Genomic DNA, 17,518 nt, shown 5'->3' with positions numbered 1-17,518 from the left:
CAGCCTCACTCCTGTTCTCCAAGCCACTAGACCACGGAACGATCTCTGGAAACACTGACTAACAACAGGTGGCTCTCCCTAGTCCTGAGAGTGGCCCGTTTATGGTTATAAACTACCCTGAAGAGAAGAAACTAAGTGAGATCCTACTGTGGGACAGCACTGAATACCTGTAAGTCTTCTGTCAAACATGCATATAATTAATGAGAAAAGTATATCAAATAGCTGATTTTCAAATTCTAATAGTTACCCACGATTACCCAGATTTTGAACTCAGATATATATTTGAAAATAACCTACAGATCTTCTAATTTCTTTTTTGTTTTTCCTGCAAGGCAAACAAAATGGGACTGAGAAGAGATAAACCCACACATTTCAAGGGGGAAGTTTAAAAAAATTAAATGAAAAACACTTTCTAGGCAAAAGTAAATGATAATTTTTTCTCCAAGAAAGAATATTATGTATTACAGAGTGCTGTGTTACTTCTCTTTGTATATCAGAGATGCTCAGTAAGCATTGATGGCATGTAAAAATCACATTAAAAGAAAACCCAGGTACTTTTCTGTGTCATTTTGCAGCTTGGAAACTGAGGTCACGTGGCCTGAGGGTGAATCTGGGTGTCATAATACACTAATAACAACGATCATGGATGGAGTATTTTACGTACTGTATCTCCTTTACTTGTTACAAAAATCGTCCTCATTTTGAAGAAGAGAACATTGCGGCTCAGAGTTTAAGTCACTTGCTTCGTGGTCACATAGCCAGAATGCGACAGAATCAACACCTTACAACCCGCAGTCTTCTCCCCTTTGCCATCTGGTCCCAGTCTCCCTGTATCACCCCCGCACGTCTGGCCCAAGAACTTCCCGGGACTTTCGGAGCTGCTCATCACCGGGCGATGTGGCCAGTGGGAGGGAGGCCAGGAGCCCCTCTCCCTGGCCTCTCCTGGGGCGGGTGTGCGCCAGCAGCGCCCCTGTGCAGCCCCGACAGGGTCCTGGACGCCCCGGGTGCCCCCCGGCTCACCTCTCTTCAGTAGCACCACAGTCGCGTCACAGTTGCTGCTGTCGTCCACCTCGGCGTTGCTGGCCAAGCCGTTGACCATGTTTCCAGCACCTTTCGTCCTCCTCTCGAAGCACTGATGCATGCAGGCGTTGTATCTGCACGGCCACGGGCGGAAAGAGCCCGTCAGCGCCTGCCGATCCTCCAGCTCGGCTCCCGGCTCCCCGCTCCCCGCAGCTCTCCCAGCTGGACGCGTGGCAGGGACCCCGTGCCTCAAGTGACAGTGATTATTATCTTATCATCGCATTTCCCTTAGAAAATACAACCCGCCCCACCTCCCAGCTTCAGGATGGCAGTGAGTGAACAGAAAGCCAGCGCCGCATGGGTGAACATGGGCGCCCTGCAGCGTCTGCAGCGCCGCTGGGGGGGGCCCGGGACAGTGCTCCCTCCTCGGGGTCTGTGCGTGGAAGGGCTCGGATGCGACTCAGTGGGGTGGACGGGGTCCCCCCGCTCCGGGCCGCGTCCCCAGGGCCTCTGCGGTCAGGGACATGCTGGCCGGGGAGGTAGGGGTCGTGTCCTGGCTGCTGCCCAGTGCTGCGCGTCACCATCCATATGCATCGGCGGCTGGCCGGCCACGCCCCTGACTTTGGTTTCCTGAGGTCCCAGATTAGGATCCTGGGACTGTCACTGTTGTCCCATAATTCCAGGTCTGATGGGCTCTTGGTTTCATGAGAAAATTCTGGGCTATGATGCTCCAGAACGGAGTGAAAACACTGAAACACTGTGCAGTGCTCCTTACATGGGTGTTGGAAGGGAGAACCTCAGACAAGTTCCGAGGATGCTTCTGGCAGGTGAGTGTCCTGGTCCTTTACCTGGCTGGTGTGAGAAGATTCCAGGAGAGGAATCTGAGAAGACTCACGGGCAAAGAGCCACTGGGCAGTTCCCAGGGCACTGCAGGCCACGGCTGCCTCCCCCACCCCGAGACTGGAAGGCCTCGATGGCTTCCTGGCCATGGGACAAGCCATCGACACGGCCCACCAGCTTGGTCTCTGGCCTCCCAGAGACCGGCAGCCAGGCATGGGGGCTCTAAATCCAGCTGGCAGGCCCCTCAAGGTGTTTTCCCCTCCTCTTCCTCATCCCTTGTCCTGCTACAGACGTGAGGCCCCGTGGAGTCCCTCCCCACTGCATCCTGCGGCCTGTTCTTCACCAAGCGCAGCTCTGGGTGGGTGGGCCCGTGGGGGCTGGACCACCACCGTGGTACAGGTGGAGGGTCCTCTGTGGCTGGGCCCTCCCTGTACATCCTGGGAGCCCGTGGTTCTTCCTACAGGCCTGAGGGAGAAGAGGAAGCTAGTCGAAAGGGATGGAGGCAGCTGAGAAAAAGGGAAGCGTGCAGGCCAGTCCCGGGGTTTACAGTCTCGGGTTCACAGGAGGCGGGGACTGGAATTAGAACATCTCTATTCTGCAACCTGGTGACACAGTGGAGCCAGACACGGGAGAGACAGAGAGACGGGGCATCCACGTGCCCGCTGCCGGTGGGCCACACCATCACTTAGGACACAGTGTAACCTGAAGCGGGTCAGTGGCTGCCAGAAGCCAGAGGAACCGGCCACGTTACCCCCGGATGTAACTGACAACCTCCAAACCGTGGGGAACTCTGCGGAGCAACCAGTCAGATTTTGTCAAAGACTAAATTGCGAAGAAAAATACAACGGGGCTGTGGGGGTGGTGTTATAAATTTGAAGAGAACCAAAATGGAGCAACCAATTGTAACGAGTGGAATTTATTTGGATTCTGGTTTTTGAAATATTTATGACATTTATGAGATGAAAACTGTAAAAATGGTATTTATGAGCCATTGAAAATCTGAACACTGATGGGAAACTTAATCGTATTAAAGAATCAGTGTTAATTTTAGGTATGATAATAATCTTGTGCGCAGGCTTAAATGAGTCCTTTTAGAGACTTACACTGAACTGGCATGATGTCTGGGCCTTCGGATCACGTGGAGGGAGGGCAATGGCTAGGGGGCTGGGCGTGTGGATGGAGGAACCGGGCTGGCGGCTATCGGGGCTCGTGTGGAGCACGTGGGGTGCATCACGCTATCCTGCTGGCTGCTGCCACGGCCAGTGTTCTTAATGAAAAGGCCTCCCCACTTTGTAGATTCAGTGCGAACACCTTGCCCTCCTGATGGGGCTCTCGGGGAGGTGATTCTGTCATCTTGACTCAGAATCCGTTTTCCCCAAAGAAATACTGACTTGCCTGAGAGCTTGCTTTTGAAGTTAGCAACTGTGTGTTGTATGTGTATTTGGACGTGGATGACGGGATGGTAATACTACGCGTCGTGAGCACGTGCACTTGCTTGGCACCAGGCGCTGGTTAATTACTTAACGCCTCCACCACGTCCCACCCTTACAGACACCCTTTCAGGCGGGAAGCATCATTCATTCCGCTTTCAGGAGAGGAAACTGAGATTTGAAACGGCTGAGTCACCTGGCTAAGGACCCGCCGGGGACCCCCGGCCAGTATGTGGCCGGGGCACCTGCGGCCAGGGCTGAATGTGGAACGCCTGATCTCCACCGCCAGCGCACACTGCCTCCCCGGGGGCCCAAACCCCAGGGACGTGACGCAGAGGGACGGAGATCAGTCCTCGCCGAGGCCGGGTATCCTCACGCTCCCTCAAGGCTTCCGCCTGTCGGGCCAAACTGAATTGCCTTTTGACCTTCAGACAATGTTTAAAGTCATTTTAAAAAAGCCACCTACCCAGGAGGCAGCTGACGGTTCTACTATATGCTGTTTTCAATGGCTGCTGCTCTGTTGTGTACTTTTAATCGAGCGTTTTCAATTTTGTGCGTGTCCCCCGAAGCTATTTTATGGTGAAGCGTGCAATTTTATAAATCAGATTTTGTAAAACCCAGTGGTTAAAGCCTCTGATTGTGGAGGGGGTGGCTAAAGAGCAGAGACCCCCACTTAGAACTTAGGATCCGAATTTACGCAGAAAAAGTCCCGCGAACCTGGTAGCTGCCTTCCCCCGTTTTATTTGCATCCTGCTGATTTGAGCAGCTGCAAGTTTGGTAGAGCTGGGGCAGCAGCAGAAGCACACCTAGCCAGCTTCCACGCTGGGCACGGTTTGGGGGCAGAGAATTGTTCGCCATGTTATCTTAATGCTCACGTGCCCCGCCAGCAACTCTCAGACTTCACGATGGCCTGGTAGGGGGGTGTGGTGGTCACAGGACACACACTAGCAAAAATCCCTCAATCTTCCTTCTTTTTAGATGAAAAAAATTTTGAAACCTCCTTATTCTGCAAAACCCCTAGTGAATTCACTATGAGACATTCTTTCATCTAAATTCAGATTTTTTTTTTTAAATGGAGGTACTAGGGGTTGAACCCAGGACCTCACGCATGCTAAACATGTGCTCTACCACTGAGCTACACCCTCACCCTCTGAATTCAGATTTAAAACCCACGCTCAGTGTTGGGCTTATAGCAGACACCCAGTCAATTCTTCTGGGGTAGTTGACGAACCACCTCTCACAAAGGAAGATGAGAGCTCATGACTCTTTGGGGTCTCAAGGCACCCAAATGTTGTTTTTTTTTTTTAAAAAGATGAAATAAATAGAAAATGCTGAAAGAAGAAGACATACGTGTGTCGCTGAAGCTTCCTGACTGTGGCCTGAGTTCCTGGTAGTTTTGCTCTTTGAGAGAAAAGGAGTAAGACAGCTGCTCCCGCCTTTTCCTTGGAGCCTAGAGAGGGTGGGAAGCCTTTGGGCCAACTCTGGTTTTCACGGGAGCTGATGGAAGGTGACTCGTGGTCGCTGTCAGTCACCTCACCAGGACATGTTTGGGAAAGGTTCTGTTCTAGAAATGCCCCCTTCCAGGACCAAGACCCAGACACTGGGTCCATACTGACCCCGGAACACATGGAAACTGGGCGCCATATTGAGTGGAATGGCGGCAGGTGGCCCACAGCCCACCCTGGACATCGGCCAAGCCAGTTCCTCCCTTCACCGTCCCTGTGACATCTGCCAAGGGCCACGCTGATTTCTCTCAACAGGGCTCTTGGCCACTAGTGGCCAGAATGAGTTTTTGTCAGGCCTCAACAGCAAGGAAAACGTGACATGTCCGTTGCAGAGGGCTACCCGTTCTGCGCAAACTGGTTCTACTTTCCTGCCCGCCGGGGAAGGCAGTCACGCCTGCAGTCACACACGCTAGGGGAGAGTAAGGGCTAATTTAGAGCAAAAGAGCCCGCTCCCGGGGGGCAGGCAGCTGCAGCACAGAGTATCTCTGCGCTATTTATCAGCTCCTCATCCTGACGGTATTTGGCACAAAGAGGAACCAGAAGGTGCACCCCCAGGGTGCTCACGTTCTACCTCGGAGAACAGGAAGCGTGGGCAACAGCGTTCCTGACATAAACAGGAGGCTTCCCAGATTCCAAGGGGAAAAGAACCCACAATAAGGTGGTTTAAAATCCACCCACAAACCTTTGCCATGTCTCTCTTCGAAAGGCGAAGTAGACCCCTTATCTGTGGACTGGACTTAGGGATGTGCTTCTATTAAAAAAAATATGGTGGAAGAGACAGTATGTGACTTGTGAGACCAGGTCATAAAAGGTGTGGCAGGGTCCTCCTTGCTCTCTGTCGAACCACCTGTTCTGCTGGAAGCCAGCTCCCCTATGTGGGGGACACTGGAGCAGCCCTAAGGAGAGGCCCACACAGTAAGGAACTGGGGCCTCCAGCCGACGGCCAGCACCAGCTCGCCCTAGGTGTGAGTGGGCCATCTTGGAGCCCCAAACAGATGACGGCCACCCTGGCCAACCTCTCACCTGCAATCTCAGGTAAGACCCTGGGCTGGAACCTTCTAGTTAAGCTGCTCTTGTGTGCCTAACTCTCAGAAACCATATGAGATAACACATGTCTGCAGTTTTAAGCCACTAAGTTTGGGGATTATTTGTTAGGTGGCAGTAGGTGACTGATACAGTATGAATACTGGATGTCCGCATATATTCGATCCATGGTTTTAGTCATCTCTTATCCAGCTCTGGTCCCACCTTCCCTCCACCTATACAGAAGCACAGCACATTGAGTTGTACCTCCTCTCTTGTTATGAAAGACAGTGAAGGCACAGCCAAAAGCTAGGTTGCCCGGTCCTGAAGAGGGGCGAGGTTTTGAGAGATTTCTCAGACGAAACCCCGAAGCTCTGGTTCTGTCACACACGTGGGTGGCAGGGTCTGCGCTTCTGCTACCAGTGGAAGCTGCAGTGGTTCTTAGAAGGGTGCCGAGGGGGCCAGGGAGCCTGAGACGGCTGCGCGTCCCAAACCACCCGGGCCCCCGCCCTCTCCCCATCCCTCCCTCTGCACCGCCACACGGTGTGGAGCGAGGACAGTGTGGGGAAAGGAACCACCAAGGCCTTTTACTTACTTCATAATGACGATGTAGACGAGGTACATGAGCACGAGGACCAGAGACTCCCACCTGCGGACCAGCCAAGATGGTCAGTTGATGGAAGCCGCCCCCGGCAGACGCGCAGCGCCCAGGCCGGCCTCAAACACGCAGCGCGGGAGCCGAGCCCGGCGACGCGGAGGCGGGCGAGCCCACGGGTCGCAGGCGCGTCCTGCTCTGCGGACATTTCCTACGCTGCACCCGGCTTTCAGGGACCGCTCTCTCACTCCTCTGCTTTTAAAAGGAAAATGCTCCCTCTTCTCTGTTACTCACTCACCCCAAAGAGTTTGTGGAACACAGTGAGCCTTCTACAATACTGTTGAATGTAAGTCTATATTTAAAAATCTGCCCACAGCTCAGTCATTCACTAAAATGATGCAGATGTAAGGACAAACCAGAGGAACTGACTGGGGCAACCGATTGTTAGATACCTGGGAGCAAAGCATACATGAGGGAGGGGGGACGGAGGGGGAAGCACCTTGGCCAGGGGACAAGAAGGATAAAAATGAACGAGTGGGGAAATAGGCAAGAGAAAGAAAGAAAAAAACCCCGAAATCTTCCGGAATGTACCTTGAACTTCTGATACTTTGACTACTTCCCCTATTTTCCCATTTTAGTAACTTCCAGCTAAAACGCAAGGGAACTTGACGTCTAGGTGCCTCTTCAGCCGCAGAACTTAACTGGCTAATTGAAGGAGTCACTTTGGCTTCAAGAACACAGGTTCCTGGAGGATGGACTATGAGAAATTCTAGGTTACGGCTTTCTTTCCTTTTTGCTTTTTGAGTTCCGTGTCTAGAAGTCAATCCTACGGAAATATGTGGTCAAACGTGAACAGGATGCACACACAGGGTTGGTTTTTTTTTTGGTCGCAGAACTTTATAAAAATGAGGTGTTGGAAAGAAGCAAGATGGTCATCAGTTGAGCATTTGGGCGCGTGAGTCACAGTGAGTGCGTCCGTGCGGTGGGTGGGAATGATTACGCAAACACGCATCTGTCACAGAAGGTGCTGGCGATGCCACGGAAGGAAGTCGGGGGTCCAATCCCCTCCAGTTTCTGCCACATTTTTCCGCGTCTCTCAGCGAACCTTCTCAAAGGGGTGCGAGCACTCCAGTCAGTACCTCCGTTTACTTGGCAAATCTCTCAGTTAACTTCCACACCCATGGATCCCCTGAAACGCTTGTCCAGGGCACCAGCGACCTCCATGTGCACAGCCCCAGGGACGGTTCTCTGTCATCCTGCTCAATGTCTCTGCAGCATCTGAAGCTGACCCCCTGTCCTCCCTGAGAAAACACTCTCCTCTCCTGACTCTGAGGGGCCACCATCCTGGTTCTCCTCCTGTCCCCTAACGTCTGCTTTCTCTCCTTTGTCTCCTTCATTTCTTCAGTCCCACTGCTAAATACGAGACCCCCTTCTCTTGTCCCCTGCACGTTCTCCCCAGGTGATGTCACCTTGTCCTATTGCTGTAAAACCAGCCGATACGTCCACCCCACACCCCTCTCCAGCTCTGGGTCACGTATCCATCCACCTGTCAACACGGCCCCTCCACGCGGCATCTAAATGCGCGTCAGAAGAGAATTCTTAGTCCCTGCTCACTCGCTTCGTTTCTCCAGGGCTTCCCATCTCAGTGACTGTACCACGCCCTGGGCAGTCCAGCCCCACATCTGGAAGTCACTGGGGAGCCCAGCTTTGCCCCCCCCGCCACGTCCACCAGGACCCAGTGTCCGGGATTTCCTGAGTTGTTGGTGTCTGCCCTCTCTACTGCTACCTCCCTCGTCCGTCTTAACTTCAGCCTCTGAACCGGTTTCTGGCTGCTTCTGGATCATGTCATTCTTCTGCTTGAAATGCTTCAATTACTTCCCAACATACTTGAGAAAAAAAATAAAAGGTGCCCCCCACCTCCTGGCAAGACCTGGTTCTTTTTCCTCCTTCTCCAGATCCTCTTGCGTCTCGTCTGTCTGCGTTCCAGTGGCTCCTTTCATTTGCACACGCCAAGCCCCTGCCTTCCCCCCAGAGCCTTCGCACTTCCTGTCCCCTCTGCCAGGAATGCTTTTCCCTTCACTTCTTGGTTAGTCACTTTTATCCTGCAAATATCAGCTTCAGTGTCACCTCCTCCAAGGAGTCTTCCCTGCCTACTCCTCCTTCACTTTCTATCACATGACCCTGCTTGTGATTATCCTGTTTATTTACTTATTTATATCTGATGACTGTTTCTAGCAGTCACCTGACCCCACTCCTGACACCAGATTCCTGGCTCAGTAATCTGGTTTCTCCTTAGAGCGGCCTCCCCAACAGACTCCCCGCAGGCAGACAGCCGCTCCCTCCCCGGCACAGAGCAGCCCTCAGCTCATCTGCACACGGTGAGACTTCCCTAAACGTCTTGCAAAACACCTCTGATGGCCTGAACATGGTTCTTATCTCACTGCAATCAATGCAGATATGGCATCAACGTAACTGGAAAAAGTGAGCTTTTATTCCCAGCATTCATTCTGAAGGAAGAGACACCCAGGATCTGAAGAGAAGCCACAAAATTGCTCAGATGTGTGTTAGCAGACTCGGGGAGGGGGAACAAGCCAATGCCAACAGAACACTCCAGGTGGGCTGAGTTAAGCCCAGCACCTACAACAGGCACATTTACACCCTCTGATTCCTTCAGATCTTTCGGATTTTTCACTCAAAGCAAACCCTTCCACTGCAACATGTGAGTGAGGTTCTCTGCCGGCACATTTCAGGGGTGCCTGTCAGATGGGGGTTCCCTCTTCTGCTGATGAGTCAGGTTTGCTTCGTTGGCGCCCAGACTCGGGGCCTCCCTGCGGCCTCTCTGCTGTTAACCTGCCATCCCCTCTGCTTTTGCCTGATTCAGGGTTGGAGCATCGTGTCTTGGCTTGATGCTCTTTGGTGTCCCTCCTCGATGCCCCCAACCCCTGTCCCCAGTGCTGCAAATACCTGCAAATGACACCATGACTCCATGTCTGCTCCCCTCTGGCCCCAGACAGCCCCAAGGCCAGGGCCGCACTGGGTTTTGTGTTCTGTCTAGTTCTGGAATGGAAGGAGGCATCCAGCAGGTGCTTCGGACCTGAAGTGACTCCACATGCGGACCTCAGAAGTCACACGGGTGGTCCCCACCGCCTCTCCTGGCCACAGCGCACCCGCTGTCCTCCGAGGGCCTGGCCTTGTGTGTGATCTGGGTTTGTTCTTTCCTTCCCACAGACTCCCACTGTGAACCACCTACAGCTGCCCCGATTCTCCTGCCAAAGGCTGTTCTTTCCCGGGCGGAGGGCTCCTCCCTGCCACTCCCTGTTCTCATCCGGAGGGCACGGCTCCGAGTTCCTAACCAGGGTCCAGAACAGCCAAAGCTGGTCTCCGACACCACGCAGGTGGACGGTGTCCAGGTCGTGTCCCCAGACTCTCCTTTCTCTCCCAGAGTCACGACTTGCTTGAAGAAACAACAAAGGCATCAATCTGGGGCCTTTCGTTCTCTCGTCAGGCCTCCAGACACTCCAAGAACACAGTCTAAATGCCTTCCCGCAACGCCGTGGGCTCGTGGCCTCGCTGCCTCGCTGCGCAGGCTGCACACACACCCTGCACGTGGACCTCTGACGCTTTCTAGCTTAGATGTCTTTCGGGATAACTGTCTAACAGAAAAGCACCCAACTGCCTCGTCCTGCTAACAGAACCCCACTATGTTGAGGCAGTAAATGGGGACCCTCGATCTCAAGGAGGGTGGGCCCGCCTCTACGATGAATAATTAGCCTAAAGTTGTAATTCTGTTTCCCCGGGCCACTTATTGATCAAGGCAGACACAGGTGTGACCAAAGAGATATAAAGTGGAAAGGTGTTAAGTGAAACCCCATAGCCCCTTCTTTTTCCTTCTTGCCTTCAATCCAAAGTTGATGGCTGGAACCACAGCAGCCATCTTGGGACCGTTAGGGAAAGGCCAGGAGAAATGCAGATGTATCGTACCACCCACATCTGGGGTACTTGTTAGGCAAGAAAAATAAACCACTATTTCTTTAAGCCTTTGTGGCTGGGTTTCTATTACCTGCTACCAAAAATCTTCCAACCACCACTTCTTGGCTGAGTGTGACTTGCTGTGGAATGACGCTGCAGGAATGGGAGTGGAATCTAAACCATGCATGATGGGGATACTTTGTCCTGGTGTGTTTGTATTTGACAAGACTCCTTTCCTCCTAGACTGCACTCTAGTGTCAGAATAAACACAACCGAAATTAGTTTCCTTTGAGGATTTGGGGTGAGTTGGTTACCTGCCTTGAAATTGCTAGAACATACTGGAATGTTCCACAACAAGAAACTGAATTTACTGGTTCAGGTACTATTGAAATGCTGAAATGTGCTTTAATTGCACCAGTTGAGGAATCTGCCTTGGAAGAGAGAAACGAGAGAGACCAGCTCTTAGACACACCCTTTCACCCAAACAAATACTTGTGGTTGGCTGGGTAGGGAAGTAAGAGATGTGGAGAAGAAAAAAGTATCTTCAAGTTCAGTATATTTCACATTCAGATGAGGAGCTGAAATCTCTGCAGGTCCCAGAGCAGCTACGGACCACGGGGCGGACTTTAACTTCTCAGCCTCGCTCACGTGAAGAGTGTTCGCCAGCTGCGCATCCACGCGTAACAGTAATGACGTGACAGCCCAGTGGCCTCAGAGTGACATTCCAGTGCCACGAAACCTGCCCCTGAGTTCTTCCCGCAGCTACATCTGCGCACGAGTTATGATTCCAGCCTACCCCAGGCTGGCACAGAAGCTGCTCGGGAATCTGCAGCTCATGCACCTGTGGTCCTCCCGCCTGCTCCCTCAGTGGGAGCCAGGGTGCTCAGGCAGAGGGTATGATGACCTCAGAATCCGGCCTTGACTTGCCACAGGCTTGGGGTTTAGCCCAGGACCCCAGGTTCTAAGGTCCTAACATCCCTGGAGGGCCAGCCTTTGGAAAGAAGAGGAAACAGACTCTCCTGTCTTGCTCTATCCCATCTGAAATGCCCAAGAAGACATCTTGAGGGTAAGGACTGCTGTAGTCCACGCATCCCCCCGCCGTGGTTTCCACGAGCAAAGCCCGGGAGGCGTGGAGAGAGGGCGCCCTCTAAGACCGGCAGACGGGACACCACCCGTGCACATCCTTTCTTAAGGTTTTCTGCACAAAAGCAGCAGAAACATTTCCGAGGGTGACTGTGATCATAACTTGTTTGTCTTTCGGGCAGCGATGTTAGCAGAGAGCAGTGACCCTGAGCCACAAGTCAGCACCTCCTGTTTGCCAAGGCAGGGTGGAGCTTGCACTAACCGAGCCGTTGGTCTGAGCGGGACCATGTCTGCAGCTTTTCCTGTGCTGCACTTCAGCCCCAAGGACGGGGGAGATGTCACCCCTGCAGTTGGCGGCCACGTGCAGGTGGGTTCTGTGAGGAGGTTCTCCCTGACCTCTGGCCTCTGACCTCTGACCTGAGGTGCTTCCAGGCGTCTTGCTCCCTTTCAGCCTGTTGATCACGGTTATTCGGAGAAGACTCCCTTCTTATGGGTCAATATTTTTTATGGGTATATATATATATATATACCCATACACAATATACACAATATAGATACTGTGTCTTTTAAAATTTTTTTTTTCTGATGGAGGGACTGGGGATTGGACCCAGGACCTCCTGCATGCTAAGCACGCGCTCTACCACTGAGCTGTACCCTCCTCACCCCTGAGACTGTCTTAAAAAGAAGTCCTCCCAGATGTCTCCTCCTCGCCCTCTTGGACAGACGAGAGAGGGGGCAAAAGTATCTTAACACCCTGGATAGTGTGTAACATTCATGGTCAACGCAATGTGCTCCCCGCTGCACCATCTGAAAATCACAGATTCTGAAAATCACAGAGGTGTCGCTCCAACAAAGCTAGTGCTCATTCTGCTGAAAATGAAGACCCGCGGGCTCTGTCCTTTTTCTGTCTCATCCTTGGCATTATATAAAACCATGAAAGTTGTCTACCGACAGCGCCGCAAATACCTATTTCTGAGACGTTATTTCACATAATCTTACTCCCACAGATCAAATATTGGAAAAACATAACGAACATGCTCAGCAAACCCCATTTCTAGTTCCATTTCAAACATATTTGACTTGCTCAGAACCCATCTCAGAAAAGGGGATTGGGACATTGACCCCAATGCAAATATTCCTATATATTTAATTTGAGCAAAATTTAAAAAAAAATCTATCAAAAAATCACTGATTTGTCAGAGCTCTAAGACCTTGAATGTCAGGCAGAATTTTACTGCGTTAAAGGTCACTGACGTGCCTCCACCTCTGGTTCCTGAGACAGACATGGTATTCGGAAAATGCTGATGGGATTTGGACAACTGGAAAATATTTGCCAAGTGTTAACCATGGCCTAGCCAATGGCTGGTGCAGAAAGACACAGCTACGTCGCACCGCCTGACCTGGGTGACAAAGCCCAAGAGAGAGGAGGACCCCAGCAGGAAGCCCAGCAGCCCAGCCAAGGGGGAAGGTCTCCACTCCGTGCAAGCTGAGTTAATTTCTTTGCTGAGATGGCCAGAAGGTTCCGAGCCACCCTGACGCCCCCACCTCTTTCCTAAACCCTGACCCTGGTCTTGCATCCACTGTCTCTACAATACAGCGAGGGGAAACCGGGAGGGAAAAGGAGGGACTTACCAGGAAACTTGTTCATCATAAATGAACTGTGAAAAAAATCAAAAGGAGAGAAGATTAGATACACACATGCACACACACGCTTTACAAATGCGCGTTATCCGCCCTTGCTGCTGGCTGGGGGGAACTGGGGCTGGGCTGGGCTGGAGGACGCAGCACCGGTGGGCACGAGACGAGAGCATCACGCCATCCCGTCCCTCCTGTGTTTTCTCTCCAAGGGTGGAGTGAGCGGGAAGCCCCTCCAGCCTGGCTCAGTACGGCCAGATGCGCTGCAGGACTTCAGCTCTGCAAGGGGATGGATGCAGGAGCTGCTGGGTGCTCCCAAACACTCGCCCCTTCTGGGCCACCTGTAAGTGTCTGCACATCTCTGCGTGTCGTACGGCACCTTCACACTTTTATGGAGGCACTCGGACTTCCGTGGACTCCATCTTTTTCTTTTGGTCAACCTGTTCTTTTGTTTCCTTAAAAGAATTTATTTTTTAAAGAAAATTTCGCATCACGACCAGAAGTGGAGAATCAGCACCACTTGGCAACAGCGGAGAGAGAAGAAACACTCAATGCGGTAACAACAGTGAAAACCCTGGCGGGACACTGTTGGTGCCGGTGTCCTCAGCCACAGGCCTGCCCTTTTGTGAGAGGGGATTAGCGAGGATCGGAAGCCGTGGAAGGCACACAAGTGCCAGACAGAGACCTCCCCCAATCGGTTAGGATCACACAGCAGGACTGGATTTATTTAAGCCCTCGTCCATAACGCATCTAAAATCACTCCTCATTTTGGGGGAAAAAGTGGTAGAATCCTAGCCCTTTGATTTATACAGGGAGTGGAGCCACAGAGAACAGGAGGAATTTTCCTGGCGTTGCTCCGTCTGCTGCAGAGTTGGTCCTAGAACCCAGCCCTGGCTCTTAATTTCACGTTTTTCCGTGACACCCTTATGTGCCCAGATGGCACGATGCTGACACAAGACGAACGCCCTCAAACTTCATCCAAGCAGATTCACAGTTCTTCCTTTGCACACTCACAGGACACCACTGATTTGCATGCCATCACCTCTGAGTGTCTTTCCAGCAGGGGCAGTGGCCCTCAGGATATTCCAGGGCAGAACCCTCTGGGCGTAGAGGGTGTCGACCACACGGAGATGGTAAACTCGGCTGACAACTTGGCATTGCTTCAGCAACCAGCGATTATAACCACCGCCAGTTGTGGGAGACACAGAGAAAACCTCAAAGACCAGCAGGTACGGCTCAGAAGGCACATAAAAGGAACCCCCTCCAATCATCCCAGAGAAGCACAGAGAAGGATGGGGAGAAACGGGCCACCCTCATCTGTAACCCGCTCTTCCCAACAAGATGCTGAAAAAGACAGCGGCTTCATTAGTTTGTCGTTCTGTTACGTGTCATTGTCGGATCCAGCAGGCCGACATTTGGATGAGAATGTCCAAGCAGAGCGGGAAGAGAAACAAAGAAGCAAGGTGAGCCCCCCAGGCTCCCAGCTGGACGGCCTGGAGTCCATTCCCCAGGGAGGCCCTTACTCAGTCACCTTTAATCACTGGCTTTCAAAAAATCCAAGAAATCAGGGAACAGAACAAATGATTTAAGCTGGAAAATGCTTTCTATTAATTGAACTTAATCCAGTATCGGTCCTGGGCAGCCGGCTGGAACAATCAATTTGTAGCCACTTAAGAGCACAAGATACTGGTGAAGAGTTTATTAGGGGACCAACCTAATTTCCGTCTACGGAGAAGGCAGCCAATACTCTGTAAGGTGAAAGCAGCCTTGAGGAAGCCTTATACTGTGCCATCTAGTTGACAGGTGGGGGCGGAGATCCGTTTGTCTCAGCTATTGATTTTTGTCTCAATGATTGAATCAGTGGGGAAAAAAATCAGAATGGGCTTAATTGTGCAAAAGATTCCAAAGTGAGGACAGAATTTACAGGGAACACAATAAATCAGAAATAGTGGGGCACGCCTGGACGAGACTGGACTAGACACACGATTAAGGACAGAGCCTGGAGCCTGACGTCAAGGTGATGGCTGTGGCCCGGGGTGTTGGAGGTGGGGGTGTGGTTCAGGGAGGCAGTCGGGGAGCGAGAAATGCAGGCATCTATGCAAGTACCAGCGAACGGGCGATGGGGAACCTCCGAACCTCAGGGGCAGTGACGCCGGCCACTGAGCACCCGGAGCCCCGACGCCTCGGCGACCTCGTGGCCCAGGAGCGATCGCGGTCTGGGTTGTACCCCACTACTCCAAGAGGGTTGGCTGGGAATGCGAGGCGTCAAAAAAAAGAACAATCAAATGGATAAAAGGGCTAGAGATCAGGCCTTTAAGGAAACCTAAGCGGAAAGAGGCGTGTTGGTGGAGAGAAAGGCGGCGGAGGGTGAGCTACGCCCTCCCTCCGGTGTCTGGTGGAGCCTGGAGGAGGCCGACCAGCGGACGGACACAACTCAGCACTGAAACGGGGGAGGGGGCCCTGCCCACAGTGTTCCTTCCGGAGGGCACGTCACCGGACCATCCCGACGGGGCCTGGGGCCGCCGTGTCTGCCAAGGTCGGCGCAGGCAAAGGTCGCTCTGGATGAACCACGTGTGGGTCAGAGAGCAGCCCCCACCAGCGTGTGCAGCAGACGGCTCACGGGGTGTCGCTGATGGCTGCAGGGAGCGGACTTCTTATTCCTTACACATTTTATTTTATTTAGTTCTCTTAAGACAAGTGCTTCATGTCCCTCTGTATTCCCACGCTCTTTCTGGGAGTAAAAGAAGACATCTTCCGCCACCCACGAGGGCGGGGTGACTGGGGCAGAAGAAAATCATTCGCGCACCTGAAGCAAGAAACCGCGCCCCCAGTTCCAGCCGGCCCCACTAGGTGGCGCTCGCGTCCCAGCCCCGCGCCAGGCGGCGCTGCCCAGGCAGGCAGGTCAGGGAGGTCGACAGGAAGTCGGACCAGGTCCCCTTCGTAGCTCCGTTAAATCTCCTGGAAGGAGGGCAAGCACCTCAAGACAGACAGCCTCCCGCGGACGCCTGCAGCCAGCCCACGGCTGTCACGGGGCGAGATGGCGGCCTGGAGGCGGCGCCTGCCCGTCGTCTTGAGATGGGGTCGGGTGGGTCCCTCCTCTTACTCCAACACACAGTCCCCAGTCCAGGGACCTGCCTAGCCGCCTTCTGAGCTGACCCACCCTTTTCCCAGGAGGGATTTTGAAAACAAGCCTTGGGAAAGCAGCTCTCTGTGCTCTGCTGGCTGTTTGGGGCCAGGCCCACAATCGCTCCAGGACACTGTGGGGCTGGCTGGCACTGGTATCTGGACCCCCATTTGCTGCACACGCTGGTCGGGGGAGGGGGCTGCTCTCTGACCCACACGTGGTTCATCCAGAGCGACCTTTGCCTTCGCCCTAAGCTTTCCACCTGTTCTGCAGATGTGCTAAATGGGAACACACAGGCGTGAATCTGAAAAAACACTCTCTTCCTCCAGGCCTGGGAGAACCGGTTGGGTACCATGGAAACCAGCTTTGCAGTGCTGGAGTCTGCTCCAGAATTCTTCCGAGAGGGACAGGCAGGTGAATCCCTGGATGGCAGAGCATCCCAGGGGCCTGCCCGGGCAGCGGCCCACTCACGATGGAGCAGCAGGGGGACGACAGGCAGGGATCACCCAGGTGAGGGGGCAGGAGGGGAGAGGCTGGGCTGGCAGGCCCTGGGTTGGCTGACCAGGAGTGCAGTGCGGCCACCTTGCGGAAGCGAAGACCTTGTAACCTGGACCGTGATCACTGGCACTGTTGGCATTCTGAGCAGTGAAAGTAATAGTAAAAAAGCACATCTTCTCCCCTTTGCTGGGAAGGGATGCAGCCCCTTAGACACTTCTCACCCCAGAGCGTGGAGATGCCCTCAGGAGATGTGCCCACATGGAGGCCTGACTTCCTTAGCTTTGGGGACCGAGGGTGCAGGGTGGTCTAGCTGAGGCCACGGCGATCCCCTTTGAGGAATCAGACGGAATACACTGGAAAACGGCTGTCAGACACAGATATGGTTTCCCTGTGAAGAGTACACAGGAACTCCAGCATTAGGATTCCTGCTGGGCCCATCTGGCGGTGGCGGGGCTGCAGAAGGGTAGCAGTCGAGAGGATCTGGAGGCCGGGCCTGAGCCAGGCAGGGCAGGCCACAGGAGGAGGGAAGCGGCCAGAGGACGGAGTTAGGATGCAGGAGACGACGGTTTTCAACCAATGGCCACGTTCGCTGAGCAGTGCAGAAACACAGACGTGTAACTGAAATGTCCAAGCTGCTGCCCTCGGGAAAGGGGAGGCTCCTCTGAGCATCCCCCAGTCCGGCCAACCACCTCCCGGGTCCGGGAGCAAACACACGATGCCCCGGCTCCTTCCCTCTCCCGGCACCACTGATGGAAGTCCTTCCTCCTCTCAGTGGCAGGGATTTCCAAGCAGGTGA

The 17,518-nt window shown here is 53.3% G+C and overlaps 1 protein-coding gene across 5 annotated transcripts in view; it reads right to left on the bottom strand.

Annotated features, from left to right (window-relative positions):
- SLC24A3 (solute carrier family 24 member 3) overlaps positions 1 to 17,518 on the bottom strand; it is a 427,850-nt gene that overhangs the window by 35,168 nt on the left and 375,164 nt on the right. For all 5 annotated transcript variants that reach the window (XM_064475910.1, XM_064475911.1, XM_064475913.1 and 2 more), the window contains 3 exons: positions 13,098 to 13,123; positions 6,414 to 6,467; positions 1,021 to 1,154 (listed from right to left, as the gene is read on the bottom strand). In XM_064475910.1, coding sequence (XP_064331980.1) covers positions 1,021 to 1,154; positions 6,414 to 6,467; positions 13,098 to 13,123 — 214 coding nt within the window. The remainder of the gene's footprint in view (positions 1 to 1,020; positions 1,155 to 6,413; positions 6,468 to 13,097; positions 13,124 to 17,518) is intronic.

This window comes from Camelus dromedarius, chromosome 18 (assembly GCF_036321535.1).
Source record: "Camelus dromedarius isolate mCamDro1 chromosome 18, mCamDro1.pat, whole genome shotgun sequence".
Lineage (NCBI taxonomy): Eukaryota > Metazoa > Chordata > Mammalia > Artiodactyla > Camelidae > Camelus > Camelus dromedarius.
This window is presented reverse-complemented; position numbering and strand designations above follow the sequence as displayed.